The 21,610-nt window shown below is 42.3% G+C and overlaps 1 protein-coding gene across 1 annotated transcript in view; it reads right to left on the bottom strand.

The window, feature by feature from the left end:
• Positions 1-21,235, bottom strand: part of LOC132360461 (aromatase) — a 32,137-nt gene extending 10,902 nt beyond the window's left edge. Inside the window, exons 1-3 of the mRNA XM_059915543.1 lie at positions 21,091-21,235; positions 15,488-15,638; positions 1,316-1,470 (exon numbers count right to left, since the gene is read on the bottom strand). Of these exons, the coding sequence (XP_059771526.1) occupies positions 1,316-1,470; positions 15,488-15,638; positions 21,091-21,235 (451 nt within the window). The remainder of the gene's footprint in view (positions 1-1,315; positions 1,471-15,487; positions 15,639-21,090) is intronic.
• Positions 21,236-21,610: the final 375 nt, after the last annotated feature.

Raw genomic sequence — 21,610 nt, 5'->3', positions numbered from 1 at the left:
TGATTATCACTCCCAGGCTGATGTATGATTTGCCTCTACATTCAAGAGCTTGAAGCCACATTTCAAACATATAAACAGAATGTAATATCACTGAAAGGGTCACAGGCCAAGGAATGTGGGCAGCCTCTAGAAGCTGGAAAAGTCAAGGAAACACTTTCTCCCTAGAGCCTCCAGAAGGGAACACAGCCATATCAGTGCCTTGATTTTCGCCCCATGAGACCCATGTCAGACTTTTGACCCATCAGACTGTAAGGTAATGAATGTGTGGTTTGAAGCCACTAAGTCTGTGTCAATTTGTTAAGCAGCAATAGGAAACTAAGGTAGTGGAATCTGTGCTAGAGTTGTGCTGAGTCTTGGTGATGGGCAGCTCTGTGGAGGGGGATCACCACTAGACTGGGACAGGCATAGTTTTTCCCTGTCTCAGCAGCCACACAGGAGGCATCTAGGTTCACTACAGAGGCTGGCTGGAGGGAAGAATATCCATGGTCCCTGGTCAGATCTACAACCCATCTAGCACCAGAGTCCATCAATGATAAGGTTTCTAGTACATGACCATCTTCTCTGATGTTAATGTCAAAGGTTGGTCATGTTTATTTCCCAAAGGCTTCCATTCCATCGGCATATAGTAAAGAGGGAAATCACTAGATAAGGAGGTTTGGGGTCCAGTTTCTGTTCATCCATATCTGGCTATGTTGCCTGGGGGAAAAATCACAAGCTCTCTAGAAATGTACTTCCTTAAGTATAAAACTCAGAGGCTGGAAGAGATGACATATACAGCCCTTCTAGTTCTAAAATTCTCTAATTTTTTTGCAAATTGCTTTCTGTTAAAACATCTGGGAAGTCAGCCAGTGATTCAGCAAACATGTTGGCTATGTTAAATCAAGGATATGACTGACACACTAATTGACATACACACTAATTGAAGTGACCTTAAGTATGTAGGGTGCTAATTCTTTTTTACATCCATGAAATGGATGTAAAAACAGAAAGAACAAAATTGAAGTGGTTAAATATGTGGGCTCTGGGGTTGTCTTCTTTGCTACCATTTACTAATGGTGGAAATTGGGTAAGGTACTTAACCTCTTTATCCCTCAGTTTTCTCATTTGTAAAATGTAAGTGATAAGAGTATTCACCACACGGGGTTGCTGTGGGATTAAAGTATCAAGTGTTTAAAACAGTGCCTACTATGTAGTACATGTATAACGAATGTTAGCTCTTATTATTTCAAAACTGTGAAGGAGCAGAAGTTAAAAATGATTTTAAGACAGGCATATTCATAGACAGACGAGCAGACTGTACCCAGCACCTGAATACCTTTTGTAAAGAAAGGTCGAACGGTTTTCCAGAGTGCTGGATTATTGTTAAATATGATGCCTTTCTCATGCATGCCAATGCACTGCAACCCAAGTTTGCTGCCGAATCGGGATGTGTAGTGATTGTGCTTCATTATGTGGAACATACTCGAAGACCTGCAGAGAAAGCAAACCTTGGTGTTGATTTTTAAGGGTCCAGAGAACTCACAGTAATGAGTTTGACTACCAGTTGGCTCTCATAGCAAATGCATGTTGATCTTGACAAAATGCATAAATTCTAACATTCAGATTAAATAAGCACTTGTGTTAGCACAAGAACCTCCTTCTCCAGTTGAAACATTTCTACCTACTAGCTCCCTGTTTGAGCATCACTAAAGATCAATACACACACACACACACACACACACACACATGCACAGTTATTCATTATTTCCCCTTCTTTTTAACTCCTAGTCTCTAAAATATTACCCACTACTGTGGTCAGAGCTGCAAGGCTGTAAGAAACTGAACCCTCCACACCACCATATTCCTGAGAGCCTCCAGCCTCCAAGTAGCCCCACTCCAAACAGTGCTCCCCATGTAGAAGTGAGCCTCATAATCGGAAGTTGCTGGAATGATTGAAGTCTTATCTCTTTAGTTTTGGAAGCAGCAGTCCTGCCTTGTACCACCTGTCCCACAGAGGCTCTAATCAGGCCTGGCCCCTCCAGGGGTGTATCATTCTAGGACTGAAGGACATCTCCTGGGCACCTCTGGCCCTGGGCTTGGCTGGCTGGGCTGGGCTGGAAGGCTCTCTGTGGTGGTGACAGCAGCTGTCTTGGGGCTCTGCATCCATCATGGTTCATCACGGTCTCCAGGGTCACAGAGTTCTCCCAGGACATAGGACACGCTGAGCCATTAGATAGCCCTTGCTGTGGCAACCCTGGGACCTTGCCAGGAACCCAGGCTTCCTTGAACTTCCTGGTTCCTCTTCTACTGCTCTGCCCTCTATTTCCACCCCCAGGCCTGGCTTTTAAGGCCTGAGCTGGGCCTTCAGAGCAGCTAGGAAGGAGCAGGCAGCCCCTCCCCACCCATGTCGTCCTTCAGGACTTGCTTCCTGCCCCAAATCCCAGTCTAATTGGGGCACGATAAGGCAATGAGCATTATAACATGTTGTAAAATCCTAGCTGAAGACGTCATGGGGCCTCCATGTGTGAAGAGAATATTGTCTTCTTAGGACAGTGGTACAGAATTCTTCTGCAGAGGAGCTCACTTTTGTGCGAAGATGTTTTATTAAGACTGCTTATAAGTAAGGCTATGGCATTTGAAGGAAGAGTGGATAATTTGAATAATTGAAAGGATAGGGTTTTCTATGTATAGTATCATGTCATCTGCAAACAGTAACAGTTTTACTTCTTTCCAGTTTGTATTCCTTTTATTTCTTTTCCTTCTTCGATTGCTGTGGCTAGGATTTCCACAACTCTGTGGAATAAAAGTGGTGAGTGGGCATCCTTGTCTTATTCCTGATCTTAGAGGAAATGCTTTCAGCTTTTCACCATTGAGTATGATGTTAGCTTTATGTTTGTCATATATGGCCTTTATGATGTTGAGGTAGGTTCCCTTTATGCCCACTTTCTGATGAGTTTTTTTCATAAATGGATGTTAATTTTTATCAAAAACTTTTTCTGCATCTATTGAGATGATCATATGATTTTTTTTAATTAATAGTAATCTTTTATTTATTTATTTATTTTTATATTTATTTTTGGCTGTGTTGGGTCTTCGTTTCTGTGCGAGGGCTTTCTCTAGTTGCGGCAAACGGAGGCCACTCTTCATCACGGTGCGTGGGCCTCTTCACTATTGCGGCCTCTCTTGTTGCAGAGCACAGGCTCCAGATGCGCAGGCTCAGTAGTTGTGGCTCACAGGCCTAGTTGCTCCGCGGCATGTGGGATCTTCCCAGACCAGGGCTCGAACCCGTGTCCCCTGCATTAGCAGGCAGATTCTCAACCACTGTGCCACCAGGGAAGCCCAATCATATGATTTTTTTAATACTTTTTTTAATGTTTTTTTAATTTTATTTTTATTTATTTTTGGTTGTGTTGGGTCTTATTGCTGTGCGCAGGCTTTCTCTAGTTGCGGTGAGCAGGGGCTACTCTTTGTTGTGGTGCGCGGGCTTCTCAGTGCGGTGGCTTCCCTTGTCGTGGAGCACGGGGTCTAGTTGTGCAGGCTTCAGGAGTTGTGGCTCTCGGGCTATAGAGCGCAGGCTCAGCAGTTGTGGCGTATGAGCTTAGTTGCTCCGCGGCATGTGGGATCTTCCCAGACCAGGGCTCAGACCCGTGTCCCCTGCATTGGCAGGCGGATTCTTAACCACTGCACCACCAGGGAAGCCCATCATATGATTTTTATTCTTCAGTTTGTTAATGTGATGTGTCATACTGATTGATTTGTAGTTATTGCAAAAATACACAAACAACGAAAGATGAGAAAAAGAAATTAAGGAAAAAAATCATTTACCATCACATCAATAAGAATAAAATACCTTGGAATAAACCTACCTAAGGAGGCAGAAGATCTGTACTCTGAAAACTATAAGACACTGACACTGATGAAAGAAATTGAAGACGACACAAATGGATGGAAAGATATACTGTGTTCTTGGACTGGAAGAATCAATATTGTTAAAATGACTACTGCCCAAGGCAATCTACAGATTCATTGCAATGGCAAATTATCAATGGCATTTTTCACAGAACTAGAACGAAAACAATTTAAATTTGTGTGGAAATACAAAAGACCCTGAATAGCCAAAGCAATCTTAAGAAAGAAAAGCGGAGCTGGAGGAATCAGGCTCCCTGACTTCAGTTTATACTACAGAGTTAACAGTAATCAAAATAGTATGGTACTGGCACAAAAACAATAATATAGATCAATTGAACAGGATAGAAACCCCAAAAATAAACCCACGCACCTATGGTCAATTAATCTATGAGAAAGGAGGCAAGAATATACAATGGAGAAAAGACAATGTCTTCAATAAGTGGTGCTGGGAAAACTGGACAGCTATATGTAGAAGAATGAAATTAAAAGGTCTCTAACACCATATGCAAAAATAAACTCAAAATGGATTAAATACCTAAATGTATGACCAGATACTATAAAACTCCTAGAGGGAAACACAGGGAGGTCACTCTTTGACATAAATTGCAGCAATATCTTTTTAGATATGTCTCCTAGATTAATGGAAATAAAAACAAAAATAAATGGGACTGGACTTCCCTGGTGGCACAGTGGTTAAGAATCTGCCTGCCGGGCTTCCCTGGTGGCGCAGTGGTTAAGAATCCTCCTGCCAATGCAGGGGACACCGGTTCGAGCCCTGGTCTGGGAAGATCCCACATGCCACAGAGCAACTAAGCCCGTGTGCCACAACTACTGAGCCTGCATGCCACAACTACTGAAGCCCATGCACCTAGAGCCCAAGCTCTGCAACAAGAGGAGCCACTGCAATGAGAAGCCCCATCTCCACAACTAGAGAAAGCCCGTGCGCAGCAACGAAGACCCAATGCAGCCAAAAATAAATAAATAAATAAATAATTTAAAAAAAAAAGAATCTGCCTGCCAATGCAAGGGACATGGGTTCGAGCCCTGGTCCAGGAAGACCCCACATGCCACAGAGCAACTAAGCCCGTGCGCCACAACTACTGAGCTTGCATGCCTAGAGCCTGCAAGCGACAACTACTGAGCTCGCGTGCTGCAACTACGGAAGCCCACGCACTTAGAGCCTGTGCTCCGCAACAAGAGAAGCCACTGCAATGAGAAGCCCGCACACAGCAATGAAGAGTAGCCCCTGCTCACCCCAACTAGAGAAAGCCCACGTGCAGCAACAAAGACCCAAAGCAGCCAAAAATTTTAAAAAGTAAATAAATTAAAAAAATATATATATAAATGGGACCTAATTGAACTTAAAAGCTTTTGCACAGGAAAGGAAACCATAAACGAAACAAAAAGACAACCTACAGAATGGGAGATAATATTTGCAAATGATGCGACTGACAAGGGATTAATTTCCAAAATATACAAACAGCTCATACAATTCAATTAAAAAAACCCAATCAAAAAATGGGCAGATGAGCTAAATAGACATTTCTCCAAAGAAGACATACAGATGGCCAACAGGCACATGAAAAAATGCTCAACATTGCTAATTGTTAAAGAACTGCAAATCAAAACTGCAATGAGGTATCACCTCACACCAGTCAGAATGGCCATCATGAGAAAGTCTGCAAATAACAAATGCTGGAGAAGGTGTGGAGAAAAAGGAACCCTCCTACACTGTTGGTGGGAATGTAAATTGGTGCAGCCACTATGGAAACAGTATGGAGTTTCCTTTCAAACCTAAAAATCGAGTTACCATATGAACTAGCAATCCCACTCCTGGACATTTGTCCAGAGAAAACTATAATTTGAAAAGATACATGCACCCCAGTTTTCACAGCAGCACTATTTACAATAACCAAGACATGGAAGCAACCTAAATGTCCATCGTCAGATGAATGGTTAAAGAAGATGTGGTACATATATGCAATGGAATATTACTCAGCCATTAAAAAGAATGAAATAATGCCATTTGCAGCAACATGGATGGAGCTAGAGATTATCATAGTAAGTGAAGTAAGTCAGACAAAGAAAAATATATGATATCGCTTATATGTGGAATCTTAAAAAAAAAAAGACACAAATGAACTTATTTACAAAACAGAAAGATACTCACAGACATAGAAAACAAACATACAGTTACCAAAGGCAAAAGGGGGTTGAGATTAACATATACACACTACTGTATATGAGATAGATAGCCATCAAGGACTTACTGTATAGCACGGGGAACTATACTCAATATTTTGTAATAACCTATAAGGAAAAAGAATCTGAAAACGTATATATATATATAACTGAATCACTGTGCTGTACACCTGAAACTAACAAAACATTGTAAATCAACTCTACTTCAATAAAAAATTTTAAAAAGACTAAAGTCAAAAAAAACCCCAAAAGGTATGGGTCTGCATCCTGGCCTCAATAGTTACCATATATATGACATTGGGGAAAACATTTATTCCCTTTATTTTCAATACTGACACAAATAATAACACCTATATCATAAGCTATTATAAAATGTAAAAATGCTAATAATTATAAAAGCCCCTGATTTCACATTGTTTATTTTGCTTACTTTTATTAGATCTGCCAATGTATATACATGATAAATATGCCTTGAATAAAATTAATGAATAATATTTAAAAATAATTGAAAGCATAAATGGATAGTTATTCTCTTCAGGATAGAAGGTGGGGTGGGTTTATTAGATAGTGGATGCAAGCAGCACAGGGAAGGCTTGAGAGGAAACAGCTGAGATGAACCTATGTTTATGAGGATTTGGGGAGGAGAGGGACTCCTCATTCACTGCTCAGTGAAAGAGGGACTTTAGAAGAAAAGAATGTCTGTTGGGAACTCATGAAGTTAAGAATCAGGTGTGGGAGGTATAAACTAATTTTCATCTACCAAGAGAAAAATTAAGAAATTCTGCAGGTGACTGCATTTCCTGTGGAAAGGGGCTGAGGTTGGAAAAGGTTCATGCAGGGCCTAGACAGAAGCAGGCTACCTGGGTGAGGGCTAAGTGGTGTCTGTGACCATGATGAGCACGGCTCAGGAAGCTGGAAGTCCAAAATGTCCTCGTTAATAAGCTATGTGGTTGACCCTCCTTATGGTGAGTGAGATGGAGGGGGTATGAACACAGACGGGATGGAGTTTATCAGAGCATAGGAAGATATAAGCAGGACATGTGGTGTTTGTATGTCCATTGTTTTCTAAGTGCCAGTGTTTGTATTATAGGGGAAGACTGAACACCAAACACCCCTTGGAGAAATCAAACGAGATTATCTAAAGGTACAGAGGAAAGTCAGTTCAGTGAGGATACACGGCAGACAGACCAGGGCAGAAGGAGGTGCAGACAGCCACCCCAAAATCCTTACCCACAGGGGCACCTAGATATGGTGAGGGAGGGAGGAGAGAGAAGTCATGTCTCAGCCACCTCCCTCCAAGTTCAGCCTTTTTACCTATGACCCTGGTAATGCCACCTCTGAGGCGTGGGGCCCTTGACTGACTCTGCTGCTGAGTAGGACCCCAGGGTTTGTGCTCAGACACAGACAAGGTCTCATGTATCACCCTCCACCTCCCCGTGCTAGCAAAGCTATTCCAAGCACATTATCCAGACTCCTCTGTGGGGCAGGACAACAGGCTCTTCAGATTACAGGGTTTATGTCACAGTGTTTATACATGGACCACACGGCCAAGTGCAAATTCCCTTTAGTAACATGTAAGCATGGCAGTTCTGCAACTTCAAAAAATTTCCACTTGAGTAGCTTTAAATTGATAGCCATTTTTCTTGGAGATAATCAGAAAAAGGAAGTGGAGTTTGGGAATTAAAAAGAGTGGAGAGCAGAGAAGGAGTAGAGGTTTTCTGCAGTGCAGCTACGGGAGACATGAAGAAAGCCAATGCATTTGTCTGTGTTTTGGCCGTGTTTACAGGGCAGGAGCCAGAACGTATATAAAAGTTGCCCATCCTGTGTGCTCTGGTGAGGAGCTGCCATAGGCAGACCTAAAGTGATAGAACCCTTAACTTAGGGGCTCAAGAGCTAACCTGCTCAGGTCCTCTAGGGAAGTTAAAATAGATCTTCCAGAGCTTTCCCACATGAGGATTACCCATTATCCCATGTCTCCAAGGCCAGCGTGGAGTTCAGAGACACAGATCATGACATCAGAAAGGAACCAAACATTTGGGCAGAGGAATAAACAGAAAATATGTACATTATAGCAGGAAAGTAAAATATATTTATAAACATCATTTTGATAACTGCAAATGAGGGAGAATCTGGTGTGCAGGGGATAGAAGATGGAAGGAATTGAACAGTGCTCAACTGTGCAAATTCAAGATGCATAACATATTTCTGGTGTTAGCTTTATTTTAGTTGTTATTTTTTCCCTTACTTTGGTGAGGTAAATATTGTACACGTTTTCGTGTGTTCACTACAACTTTGGTTCTTCCTCGCCACTTCTGTACTAAAATTCTGTTTCTCAACTGCAAATTCTCCTACTATGGATGTCTTCTGAACACATAACCCTCAAAGATGGGGAGTGGCTACTATAACCTACATAACTGTTCTTGCACTGGGCTAGGGTGGCCATCTTCTCACTAGCTCCTCTCTATCCAAGTTGCAACTGGCTCCTAAACGGATGACTTTGCCTTAATGAGGTTGTTCAGTAAATGCCTGTGAGGACATATTGCCATAGGAGACCCTGGGCTAAAAGAGCTCAGCTCTGGCTGAGTAGATAATGCTGTGGGCTAAGCACTAGCCAAACCCACACATTTGTGATGGATTCCAAGGTCCCATTTAAACTTTAAAAGAAAGGCCCTGAAATAATGGCAGTTCTGTGAAATGAAGACAGAATTATTATATGAATAAATTATTTACTTGATATATATTTCAGGAAGAAAATCTTATTTTCAAATCAAAATACTCTCTACTAAGTCAAATATACTTTTGATATAATTCCAGATAATATTCAAATTACCCTAAGTTTTGGACAAGTTTTTCTCTTCCTAGCAACTATAAAAGCAAAAGACAGGGCTTCCCTGGTAGTGCAGTGGTTGAGAATCTGCCTGCCAATGCAGGGGACATGGGTTCGAGCCCTGGTCTGGGAAGATCCCACATGCTGCGGAGCAGCTGGTCCCATGAGCCAAAACTACTGAGCCTGCGCGTCTGGGGCCTGTGCTCTGCAACAAGAGAGGCCGCGATAGTGAGAGGCCCATGCACCGCGATGAAGAGTGACCCCCGCTTGCCACAAATAGAGAAAGCCCTCGCACAGAAACGAAGACCCAACACAGCCAAAAATAAATATTAAAAAAAAAAAAAAAGCAAAAAACAAAAATCCAGATGCTTCTATTTCTTTCTATTCCAGGGAATTAATTTGACCAACTAGCCAAAATTTTGTCCTGTATGGAAACATCATGCTATACAAAGGACTGAAATTCTTATTAATTAATAGATTTCAGGCCTCTAGCTTTCTTACCTTCCACTACCTCATTCTATAATTAAAGCAGAAAGTAAGTAATTTGTATACTCTTTATTCACAAACTTGGATCTACAAATTTTAAGTGCTTAGAGGACAAGCAGAATACTATTTTTCTGCTCTGACCTTTAGAGCTTTTGTGTGTATCATAAAGCACATTGGTCTGTCCATATGTTTTGAGGAATTACTGGTCAATTAAAAACTTGAACCCAAACTTCAACTCAGTTAAATGTTAGTTAATAAAGAGCTACCATTTAAAATCAATGTGTTCTTTAGGGGGCGCCAACATCTCAGTTATCCTGAGACAGAGGCTCTGACTTGACAAAGAACAAAATAGGCAAGACAGAAGTGGTACACCCAGCAAGCCAAGTGTGACTAAGGACAAGCAATTTAAAACAAGATCACTTATGACAAGTAGGCTTTATCTAACTGGAGTAAATCAGGAAAGTGAAGAAGGGAAGGTTGGTGATGAACTAGGGATGCCAGCCCAGAGGTCTCCTGACATTAAGGAGAACAGTAGAGACCTCCTTCCCACAATGCGGGCCAGCCTGTAACGGCAGGTAAGGGAGATGTTACATTGACTGACTGACTGACTGACTGAGAGAGGGAGGATTTCTCACCACTGAGGAGAGACCAAGTGAGTTCCCAGGCTCAGAAGGGACAGTGGGCAGTGTAAGATGCCTGATCCTTGGGGGTCATTATTCTTCTTGAAATGTGACTGAGGTCAAAAGACATCTCCAACGATGGCAAACCTATTGTCTATTCAAAATGAAAAGTAGCCAGGAAATAAGTCCTTAGGTGGTAAAGAAGAAGCCACCCTCCCATTCTGAGTTTAAAGAACTCACACACCTGTGGTCAGGTTCAAGATTGATGAGTACTAGAAATAGGGGGGAGGCAATCAATGGAATATTTGGTACCAAAATTTTATAAACACGTGCCTTGTGTAGACCTGTTCTGTGCCTGTGACTTACACTCCATCAATTCTACCACGTTTTCCCTGTCCTTTGCCCTCTAATATCCTTACCCAGGTTTGATATTGAGTTCTCTGCAAGAGAAAAAGAATCGTTGTAACAGAGAGATCTGACTGTAACCACCTGAAGCTGACCAAATTTAGTATCACTGATATGGGACCACCTTCCCTGGTCTCTTGATGTGATGCAATGTGAAGTGCCTAGGACTAACAGGAACGTATTATTACACAACAATTAACCTGAATCGAATAGAGCCTATAGACCTAGTGTTCAGTTTATAAGCAATAACGGGAATAGAAGAATATGTTCAATGACACCATAATGAGACACTGAGAGAGATTTGGAATGTGGGACATCCTGTAAGACAACTGATGTGGTCTCTTCAGAAGGTCAAGGTCATGGGGAAAAAGGGGGGACGACTGCTCTTCTAACTTTCTTGTTCATTTGAACTTTTCTTACTAGAAAGTTGGAAAAATATTTTCTTGTCGATCATTAGAGTCTCTCCCTTCCATGCATCCTCAACTCCCTTGACCCTCTGCTTACTTTGTCCTAGTTGCCTGGTAAAACCTCAACCCTGGCTGAATCCAGCTCTCAGTTTAGCTTACTCTGTGCTTGCACCTGGCAGCTGAATGGGGCCGGGGAAAAAAACATACATGCACATGGACACACACACACACACTGGCGGGCCTCAGTTAAATTCAAGTGGGCCCTTAGTGTAACTGGCAATTCTACTACATTTCCCAAGTCCAGTCACTCCCTCGCTTTCCTGGATGACTGTTATATCCTGTCTCCTCTGTCCCCCAGTGTTGTACTTCTCACCTTTATTTCAACTACAGACTTCATTTCCTATTTTATTGAGAAAACAGAAGCAACTGGAACCTCTGCAAGTCCAACCACCAGGATCAGTGCCCATATATTCAACCTTCCCTCCTGTTACTGTGGATGAACTTCCAGGTCCCTTTTCAAGGCCACATCCACTTGTTACCTGGACCCGCTTGTCATCTCACCTGGCACACTCCTCCTGTCTGCTGCATCAACACTTTCCTCTGTAACTCATCATTCCCATCAAAACACACATGTCATAATATCTTATATCTTAACAAATAAAAACTCCTTGGACCAAACATCCCTTTCAGCTCTGTTCCATTTCTCTGCCTCCTTTATGGCAGACTCCTGGAAAGAGTGTCTATACCTGCTGCCTCCAATTCTTCTCTCCCCATTCTCTACAGTGGTCAGACTTTTGCCCCCAGCACTCCACTGAAACTGCCCTTGTCAAGGTCACCCATGACCTACCTCCCTGGTGCTAAATGCAATGCTCACATCTCTGTCCAGTCATGTGGCACTATCTGGAGAGTTGACAATTCCATCCTCACTGACATGCATTCTCGCTTGGCTTTCAGACCACCACGCTCTCCTGGTTTTCCCTTCTCTGTGTGGCTGTCCTTCTCAGCCTCCTTTGCTAGTTTCTGACCTTCCTTCTTAACTTCCCGTTCAGCGGTACTAGGCAAGTCAAGTCAAAATATCTGAAATGGAATCCTGATTTCTCCCCATCGCAAAGTTGCTCCACCCACCTTATCTTCTGTATAGCCCATGTCTACCTGCTAATAGTGTGGACAGCCATCCTGGTCTTTCTGAGTTTTAGCTTAAAAATCCCACAACATGGGAAATCCTCTGGTCCCAAGTAAGCCAAGACAGTCATTCACCCTACTGCTATACTATGTTTTTCCCTTTTATTGTCCGTGTATTGACACTGTAACTATATATTCCTCTACAAGGGTAGGGATTTGGGGCTGATTTGTTCATGATACCTATTGTACATAATAAGTTCTTAATAAATATTTATTTAATGAATGAATGGAGAGCCAATAATGACTATGATAGATTAGGATCATCCAGTGCTTAGTATAAATTCTCAATAGTGGATGCTTACAAAATAAATGAATGAATTCCCTGTAAATTTATACATGATTAAAACAGGTATACAAATACTATAACAATAATTAGTATTTAAATGGCTAACTGATGCGCAAATTTGACCCCAATTAGCATGTTAAGTTCTATCTCCCCTTTATGGATGCTACCCACATTCTCCTTTTTGATACTATTACAAACACTAATAGATACACACAACATAAAGTGTCATGTGTAACGTCTGTAGACCCTCAGTAATTTAGAGCATCCCTGCCTGGGAATCGTGCACACTTTACGCACTTTAAGATGATCAGATGGAGCTCCCTCCAGAGCCCCCAGTTGCTCAGGCAGAATCCTGGCAGCACTCGTGCCTGACTTCCCCCGCACCCGAAGTTCTGCAGCACCCCCGACTTCAGAACTCAGCTGACTTGAAAGTTGGGGCATAATCTCAGCACAGTTGTAATGACTACAGATGTCAAACTTTTTGAAAGAGAAAAAATCTGGCAAACTATTCAAAGAAAAAGAAAAAGCTTTCTGAGGTCCAATGGGGTCTTTTTAAGAGGTACGGGTAGTTCTGGAAGGACCTGAAGAGCAGACAAGGGAAGGAGATGGGGACAAACATGTCCTATTCCCGCGGGGAGCTCAGCCCTTAACAACAAAATTGAGCAGCTCAGAGGCAATTATAGAGAACACAGAGACTCCAACCAGAGAAAAGCCTATGAGGACAGAACAGGGAAAGAACTGGGAGAGCTGGGGGAAGGGCAGAGTGGGATGTTGTCCAGGTCCTCAGCGTGAATCAGCACCTGACCCTGTCAGGGTGGCTAAGGTCACTTTCCTAACTAAGATAGCAGAGTGATCAGATGCCACCTGTGCTGTAACGAGGATCCTATTTCAGGAATTGCCTTTGGGGTTCCTGGGAATTTGTCTGGTGATCTAAGTATCTAGTGTCTAAGAGCAATTTCTGTCCTGGTCCTCTGGTCCTTTCTCACATGCTTCATTCTTCCCTCCAGGTCTAGTCTTGCACTCCCACCACCTGAGCTACACTTAAGGGTAAGAAAATTAGACAGACCCCTCCAACCTGCTTAGGTGTTTTCCCCAACCCCAGGGAAAGGCCCCCTGCCCCAGAAGCTTCTTACCTTCTCTCCTCCCTCAAGCGTTGCAGCACATTGGAATCACCTGGGGCTCTAAACACTACCGATGCCTGGGTCCACCCCATCAAGAGACTGTAACAGTTGGGTTGTGGCCTGGGCAGTGGGGTTTTGAACAGCTCCCTGGGTGACTTTCATGTGCAGCCCGGGTGAGAAGCACTACTCTAGATCCTGAGCTGCAGGCGTCATCCTTTTGGATGAATATCCTGCAGGTCCCTTTGCCTGTATCTGAGGGAAAGGGGTGACAGGGAAGGCAGACGCTGACTTGAGGAGGGCTGGAAGGCAACTTGCTGTGCTGGGGGATCCAAGAGCAGAAGGCAGTGTCCCAGTCCTCCAAGCCCAATCGCCATCTGTTCCAGGACATTTTTGAGGCTCTAGTCAGTTGTACAAGTGAGTAAAGTGTTGATTTTGAAAATGAGAGCATATCAAATTCACTTAAATTTGGCTAGGCAGAGCTCCATAGACCAAGAGAAGTAAAATCCAAGAGTAACTCTGGCCTCGCCACTAGAGCAGTGGATCTGAAACTGGAGTGTGCCTCAGAATCACCTGGAGGGCTCGTGGAAACAGATCGCTGGGCCCCGCCCCCAGATTTTCTTATTTAGTGGGTCAGGGTGGGACCCAAGGATGGGCATTTCTCACAAGTTCCCAGATATGTGGATGCTGCTGGCTGGGGGGCCACCGTCTGAGAACCACTGCACTGGGGTGTTTCACTGTGAACCCAGTGAAATGACATTTCCACCTGAAGCTATTTATGGTTAGATGTGTAACACGGTCTGCCTTAGCTACTCGTCAAACTTTTAGAACACCAAACTGAGTGAAATGAAAAAAAAAAAACAAACAGGCAGAAACCGAGATATTAGTTTGGTTGAAAATAACATTCTTGGATAGGTAGTAATATTTGGAAGGATAACGTTTTTTCTCCCCTGCTCCCTTCTTTCAAGTATTTGGTTCAGAGAATTGGGCTTTTGAGTTCACTATGGTATTTGCAGAAATGATGTATATCGTCATGGCCTTAAAAAAAATCAAGGCGGTTTCCAGAAATGCTTCACTTACTTCTGTGCAATAGTCTGTGTATCTGAAGAAACAATTCTAATAAATCAGTAAAACACCCTGTCAGTCTTAGTTTGTGGGTAAATCTCTGTCAGGGATTATAAATATAAAAACTCATTAATGAGACATTTTGGCAGATAGCTTTGCTAAAAATCTAGCAAAGATAGCTGAACATCTATGATATGTGCTCTCTTTTAAACTCTTCATTTTCCATGATCAATCAATAAGAAAACTAATATTTCACAAAGCTAGTTCTTCAGTCAAGGCATATTTTGTTAACCCTGGAGTAAATTCAGTCTGCTAAAGTTATCTGGAAAATATTGAGTGTATGGGCAGCAGGAGAATACCATTTCTTTTAGTAGGCAATATTGTTCCTAATTTATATAAAATCACTCAGCAAGGACACTGGCACACAGTCACAAATAGGAGAGCAGAGTATGAATGGCTTCTTCATCTGCTGTCTGTCCTCCTCCCAGAGTTTCTCAGTAGCCTGGCATAAGAAACACATCAGCGAATTGATACAGTCAGAATTTTTTTCCTCTGGTGTTTTTTGTTGTTGTTGTTATTATTGCTTGTTTGTTTGTTTTGATGCTTACTTGTACAGCTAAGACCAAAATCTTAGGAAATAGGAAAGCATAAAAGGTAATACCAAAAAAAAAAAAAAAAGGTAATACCTCTCCCTCAAGTGTGTTTTGTCAAAACCAAATCACCTGTATTCTAAGTTTCCACATTCACTGCTCAGAGAGATTTTGAATAATTTTCAGTCTTCCCAGAGTTCTTTATATGTACCTCTGGCTTCAAGCAAGACCCAATTATTCTACTTGTCTCAAATGTTAGATTTTTACCTGGGAATCACTCATCTTTATTTAAGTAATGAAAACATAACTTTGGAAACAAAGATGGCAAAATATCAAAATAAGTTTGTTTTTTAATAGGAAATATCCCAGCCTTGATTTTTAAAATATGTCACTGATTATTAACAGACTTACTTGCTAATAATGAGGGTTTCCTCTCCACATATCCAGACTCTCATGAATTCTCCATACGTCTTATTGTAGTAATTGCAGGCACTGCCGATCCCCGTCCAGAGGAACCTGCAGTGGGAAATGAGGGGCCCAATTCCCAGAAAATAGCCAGGACCTAGGAAAGTCATCAGATTACAATCAATATTTCCGTAACACCAAAAAGACAAAGTACTTTAAATTACTGTTGTTCTTATTCCTTTATATCTACATGTCCTTTTATATCTTCTGATGTATATAGGTGAATCACATACACAAAATGATTAAAACAACAACACAAGTTAACATGAGGCTCTTCACAGCTCTATGAGTAAAAAGGTGTCCAGTTGACACCACACCAGTTCCATTTGGTCTCAATCACTTCTGTCTGAACAAACTGGAATAGGTGTCTAGTCTATTCTTGCTGTGTTAAACGGTGTCTATGGGTTTCAGATACAAGTCAATCAGTCCCTCTGGTAACAGGCATGAAAACCAGGACAAGTGACAAGTTGACAGATCTGTCTGGCTGCTAGTTTTGTCTGAAAACTGGGTTTGAAAGCACCAGTCAATGGAGTGGGTGGAGTTGAATTCATTTGTGGTTTTGTTGTCATGTTTTTAACTGTGAGAAACATGGCCTGCAAAGACAATGTCCAAACAAAAAGCATGCATTCCTTTTTTATTTCCTTCAAAAAGGATTTGGTTTAAGAAGAGAATATTAAGCTAAATCTCATTAGACAAAATAAAGCTAAGCATTGAGGAATGAGGCAGTGTGTCTGATCTGTGTCTAGACTGGTCTGAGTCCAGTGATGTGGTTTTAGTGAAGAGCCGTGGCCCTTACACCCTTGCTGACGCAGACGATGACAGAATTGTGAAGACTGTGAATCTGGTGAGCAGCCAGGGGAGTTGCTGTTGCTTGTATCAGAGAACAAACTTGGCAGCTTGATTTTAGTGGTGGTGGTGGTGAAAAGTTCATCAAAAGCTTGTTGGAATGGTTTTAGGACTTTCACTGTAAAGTTATACCATTTCTGTATCTTACTCCTTTAATTCCATTTTGTCAGTGAAATAGTCCTGGAGCCAAAATTCACACAACTGTCTGAGACAGTACAGTGCTATAATAATTTAGATAATCTAAGTTTTTGTTTTGTTTTCTTTGGCTGTGCAGCATGGCTTGCAGGATCCCAGTTCCCTGATTGAACGTGGGCCATGGCAGTGAAAGCTAGGGATCCTAACCATTAGGCTACCACTGAACTCCTTAGATAATCTAACTTTTTGCATGACTCATGTAAAGTGGAAGTTCAGTCCCAAATTTGGCAAACAGGGTTTACTCCTTAACTTTGCATTAGCAGGATTAATGTAGCAAGTACTATCAGGTTCTTTTGTCTTTAAAGTTCTTTGTTAATGTCTATAGAACCAATATAAGAATTTGAGTTCTTTGGATCAAGGGTTCTTAATCTTAAGATTGTTCTCATAACACTACATTATACAGTTATATAGTCAGATGACTGACTTTATATTAAACTAATTTCATTGAGTTCTCAAAAAGAATTAAGCTGATTTGATTGTATACATATTTCCTTAAAATGTAATCAGACATACTGACCTTTTATCAATACAAATATGCATAATAACAAAATACTTTGTATTTACAGCTTGAAACATTGTAGATCCTCAATAAATGTTTCCTGAATGAATTTTTACAATTTATTAGACATGTGTAAAGAATGAAGTTTTAAATGTCATCCTTATTTAGAATATTTTAGGTGTATTTACATTTTGATAAAAATGAGAAAATATATCTCATACATTTAATCCATGTGAAGTCAAACACCAGTCTATTTGGGAATAGACTTTTTCAACAAACATTTACTTCATATACTACGGCCATGAGGAACAAAGACATACAAATGAAAGGCTGCACTTTCCATGTTTTATCTAAATGTTTGTTGCTCTGTGGAAAGTCTTAGTATTTGGAAACCGCCAATCAAATTTAAAACATGACAGTGAAGAGCTGTATCTGTTGAAAAAGGGAGATTGTGATGAACTCTGCTAAGGCTGAGAACCGGAGTTTTTTAACCATAAGAGAATCAGAGTTTGAGTCTTTAGCAGTCAATCGTATTTCAACTTAATTCATCCAACAAACCCTGAAACCCTACTAGGTATAGACACTAGCTCCAAGTTAGGGACCCGTGATGGTATGGTAAGTATAACTAGGTCCCCATCAGATCCTGGGCAGGGAAAAGAAATGTGAAAAAAAGCACAAAATCAAATAATTATCACACAATATGATCCTTTCACTTAATGTGTATATCTTATACCTTCCGGTTGGAGAGAAGAATGCTCTAGGCGGGGAGAAATTTTGGTAGAATATTAGGGAAATACTCTGGTTGTGTCTACATTACACTGCTCTCTGCTTCTCAGATTTGGGAATGCTCATCTAGGCATGTATGAGTGCAGGAGTCTCTTGCACACCCTCAGGGGAGCAGTAAATACGTCACTGCATTTTTGTGCAGAGATGGCCTCCATGAAGCCAGCAGCTGGGGCCTCCCACCCTCTGTCCTAATCACGAAGCTGTTACGTTCCATGCTGGGTGTATACCCTAGAGAATCCTGTGCACACAAATGTTCATAGCAGCACTGTTCACAATAGCCCCAAGCTGGAGACACCCTAAATGTCCATCACCAGTAGAATGGGAGATTAAACCATGGGGTGTTCATATAACTGCATACCATATGAACTGCAGCTGCATGCCACAACCTGGATGAAACCCACAGGCAAAAAAGTGAGCAAAAAAGCAAGATAGAAGAATAATGTAGGATTCTATTGCTAAAGCATGTAAAACCAGGCAAAACTAAAGTACGTTGTTTGGAATATGAAATTAGGTGAGAAATCTATAAAAAAGCAGGGGAGCGATCGGTAAGAAATAGAAGGTTGTTTACTTCTGGGGATGAGAGAGGGTATGATTGAAAAGGCACAAGAGGAGTTTCTAGGATGCTGCTAACATGCTACTTCTTGTCCTGGTCTGTGATGACATGTTTATTTGTGCATTTTCTGTAAAACAGATTTTTAATGGGCAAAAGGAGACTATTGCCATGTCCTTTTTTTCCAGTGCTCCCATAAGGAATGTGGTGCCCAGGGCAGAGAGGGCCTCTGGGGGAGAGGACCCACATGCAAGGTTGGGCATCGCCCTGTATCCTTGGGGAAGGGAGAGCTGCCACGTGCCAGGTGACTATAATCCTGGCAGAGATCAGTGAACTGGGGCAGTTTCCCCAAATTGAAGCTTACAAAACCCCCAAATAGGAATGATTCTTTCCTCTCCGAGCCCTCATGGCCCTCGCTGGCACTAAGTCCTCTGCCTATGTATGTCACCTTTGCACACTCCTCGAGCCCCGTGTCCCCATCACCTGATAATGCAGGGCCTCTCAGTAAGTGTGGGTTTAAGAAGCTTAGATCTGAGTCCCAGTTTCATCACTTACTAGTTATGGACACCTAGCCTCTTTAAGTCTCAGTTTCTTCATCTGTAAAATAGGCATCAACACACTCAACTCACCAGAGTGCCCAGAGGTTCACAAGAGAAAGTGGGTGTGAAACTGCTTTGAAAACTGTAACTTACTAGAGGGCTTTGGCTCATTGTACCCTCTCAACTCTTTGGCTTCACTGACCCTGAGATTCCCCATATGTATAAAGCTAAGAACCCAGAGAGCCAGTGCTTGGAGGGATCTGGCAAAAGGAGTTCAGAAGTATTGGTCAGCAAGACCCATCCAACAAGGCCAGTGTCCTCACCTTCCCTTCCCCAACCAGGAGTCGCGGGATCTCAGCCTGGGCCAGAGTTTTCTAGAACTAGAAGGTTCTGACCAGACCTCACATTTTCCCAAGGAAAGCATGGAACTAGAAGCTCGCTGGTAGCAAAATGATCATCTACCTGGGATTTAGGTCTTCCTGGTGGTTCCCCTATTGCCACTCTCCTTCCAGTTGAGATGCTGGCAAGCCATCTCCCTTCTGCGGCTTTAACCCCTCCCCCGTGAACTGAGGACTTTGAACTCCATAGTTACTCATACTTGTCACAACGGTTTGCCTGGACAAGGCAGAGCCCTTCTCTGAGGCTCAGTTTCCCCTTCTGTCAAATGAACGGGTTGGGCTCCATTCCGTGGCTCTCAACCCTGACTGCTCAGGAAAGCCACCTGGGAAGATGTTAAAAAATCAAAAACCCACATGGCGACCCTCCTCAGGCAGGGCTGAGAACCACAGGACTATGTGATAGTGTCATAGACTGTCAGTGTATGACAGCATGATGTCCCCAGCCCAGAGGTGGTGGACAGAGTGAGCTACCAGCTAGGCTCCTGGTCCAGGGCTTCAAGGATGCCAGTTCTTGTGTTTGCCCCTCCCCAAAGGTCCAAGGGAGTTCTACCATCACCTGCAACATAAACATCTGGGGGGACTTGTTAAAAAATACCTCCTCCCTCACCTCCACCATTCACGGACCCTGACTTGGGTGCCCACTGGGGGAGGAGAAATCCAGTGAGGAAGGAGCAGTGGTGGGGAAGGGGTTCAAGTTAAAAGACTGTGGAACAGTCTTCCTTCAGACCCCCATCAGGAGTAGAGAACAAAACAAACTAAACATTCCATTCCACTGGGCCTTAAAGTAAACTAAAATACCAGGCTGAATTGGGCAGAGAGACAATCAGTTCTCTGGAAAACGATGGAGAATCCAGACCCAGGGCACTTTGCAGCAGCGCCACACTCCCACTCGACATCACTCTGTGAAGAGGCCCACGATGCTTGAAAGTGTGTAAGGACTCTGCTCTTGAAATAAAGCCTTATCGGATATCTTATGGAACTGGGGACAGATGCCTGCTATGAGGAGTTTTCCCTGAAAACTAAAAAACCATCTGATATTTCTGAGTTAATCTGGTAGTGTGGAGTGATGGGGTTTCTACTGGAATTATCTGGATAATTATATTATACTCTACTTTTGATTGATCCACAGAGCTTGTGGAAGTTTTTTTTAGGTTTTGAAGGGAACTATAGTGATCCCCATTTTTCTTCCGCTGTCCAGGTCCCATCCAGCCCTTGTGGTGGCACCAACATCACCACCATGCCCCAAAATAAAAGAAAATAAAGAATGGGATAAAGAGATGGAATAGGTTCAAGAAAGGGAGAGGGCAGAGGACATGGATGAGGCAAAGTGGGAGGGAGACAGAAAGGAGTACAGAAGGCATTCCAGAGACATTTTCACCTTTAGAGCAAAACTGGAATGAATTTGAATCAAAAGAAAACAAAAACAATCCTGGAATTTTACCTTGCTCCACTCCATCTTAAACTTACTTTAAAGCATACAAGTGCCAAGTCTATTCTACCAAAGCAAAGTGGATACTGGAAGGGATTATGTAAGATATTGTTTTAATGTTTTCATTAAACATGTGCAGATAATTGGCTAAAATTTTTTCACCTGAGTCCTCATTTGCTTATGTGCCGTGGCCTTCAGCCATCTTCCCAGGTTACTCTTCGTCGTTTTGCAAAATTTCCTTTACCCTCATAGATCAGAAGCCCAAGAAAACAATCTTCTTAGGTATAGAAATAAATGACTGACTTACCTGGTATTGAGGATGTGTCCTCATAATTCCAAACCAAGAGAAAAAAGCCAGTGAGCAGCAGGATTGCAATGCTGGCAATAGGCATAACTTCAGACACCATGCTGGTGATGTTATAATGCCTTGGGTTCAGCACTTCCAAAACCATCTTGCGTTGCTTGAACTCAGGGGAAGCAACTTAAAGTCCTGTGGAAATCAGAGGGTCAGAAGAATTAGAGAATCCCCCAAAATGTACATTTACGACTCCTCTTGCTTCAGAGGATGCTGTACTGTAGAGATGGGTGTTCTGTTTTATAACGTGATTGGACACTTAGACAAGACAAATTTGTAGTTACAAGTCAAAACAAGCAAGCCCAAGCGAGATCTTTTGGCTTGAAGTGCAGCATTTCTGACCTTGGTAGAGTCTCAGGTTCGTTTAGACGCTTGGTCTGATAGAACCTTATCATCTTGCCCTTGAGTGGGTAGAGTGACTGAATTCCCAATTGAGAGCCAGATTTCTTACCAAAACACATGAAAATGAAGC

Source organism: Balaenoptera ricei, chromosome 2 (genome assembly GCF_028023285.1).
Source record: "Balaenoptera ricei isolate mBalRic1 chromosome 2, mBalRic1.hap2, whole genome shotgun sequence".
In the NCBI taxonomy this organism is placed as follows: domain Eukaryota; kingdom Metazoa; phylum Chordata; class Mammalia; order Artiodactyla; family Balaenopteridae; genus Balaenoptera; species Balaenoptera ricei.
Note: the sequence above shows the minus strand (reverse complement) of the source record. Positions and strands in the feature narration are given on the sequence as shown.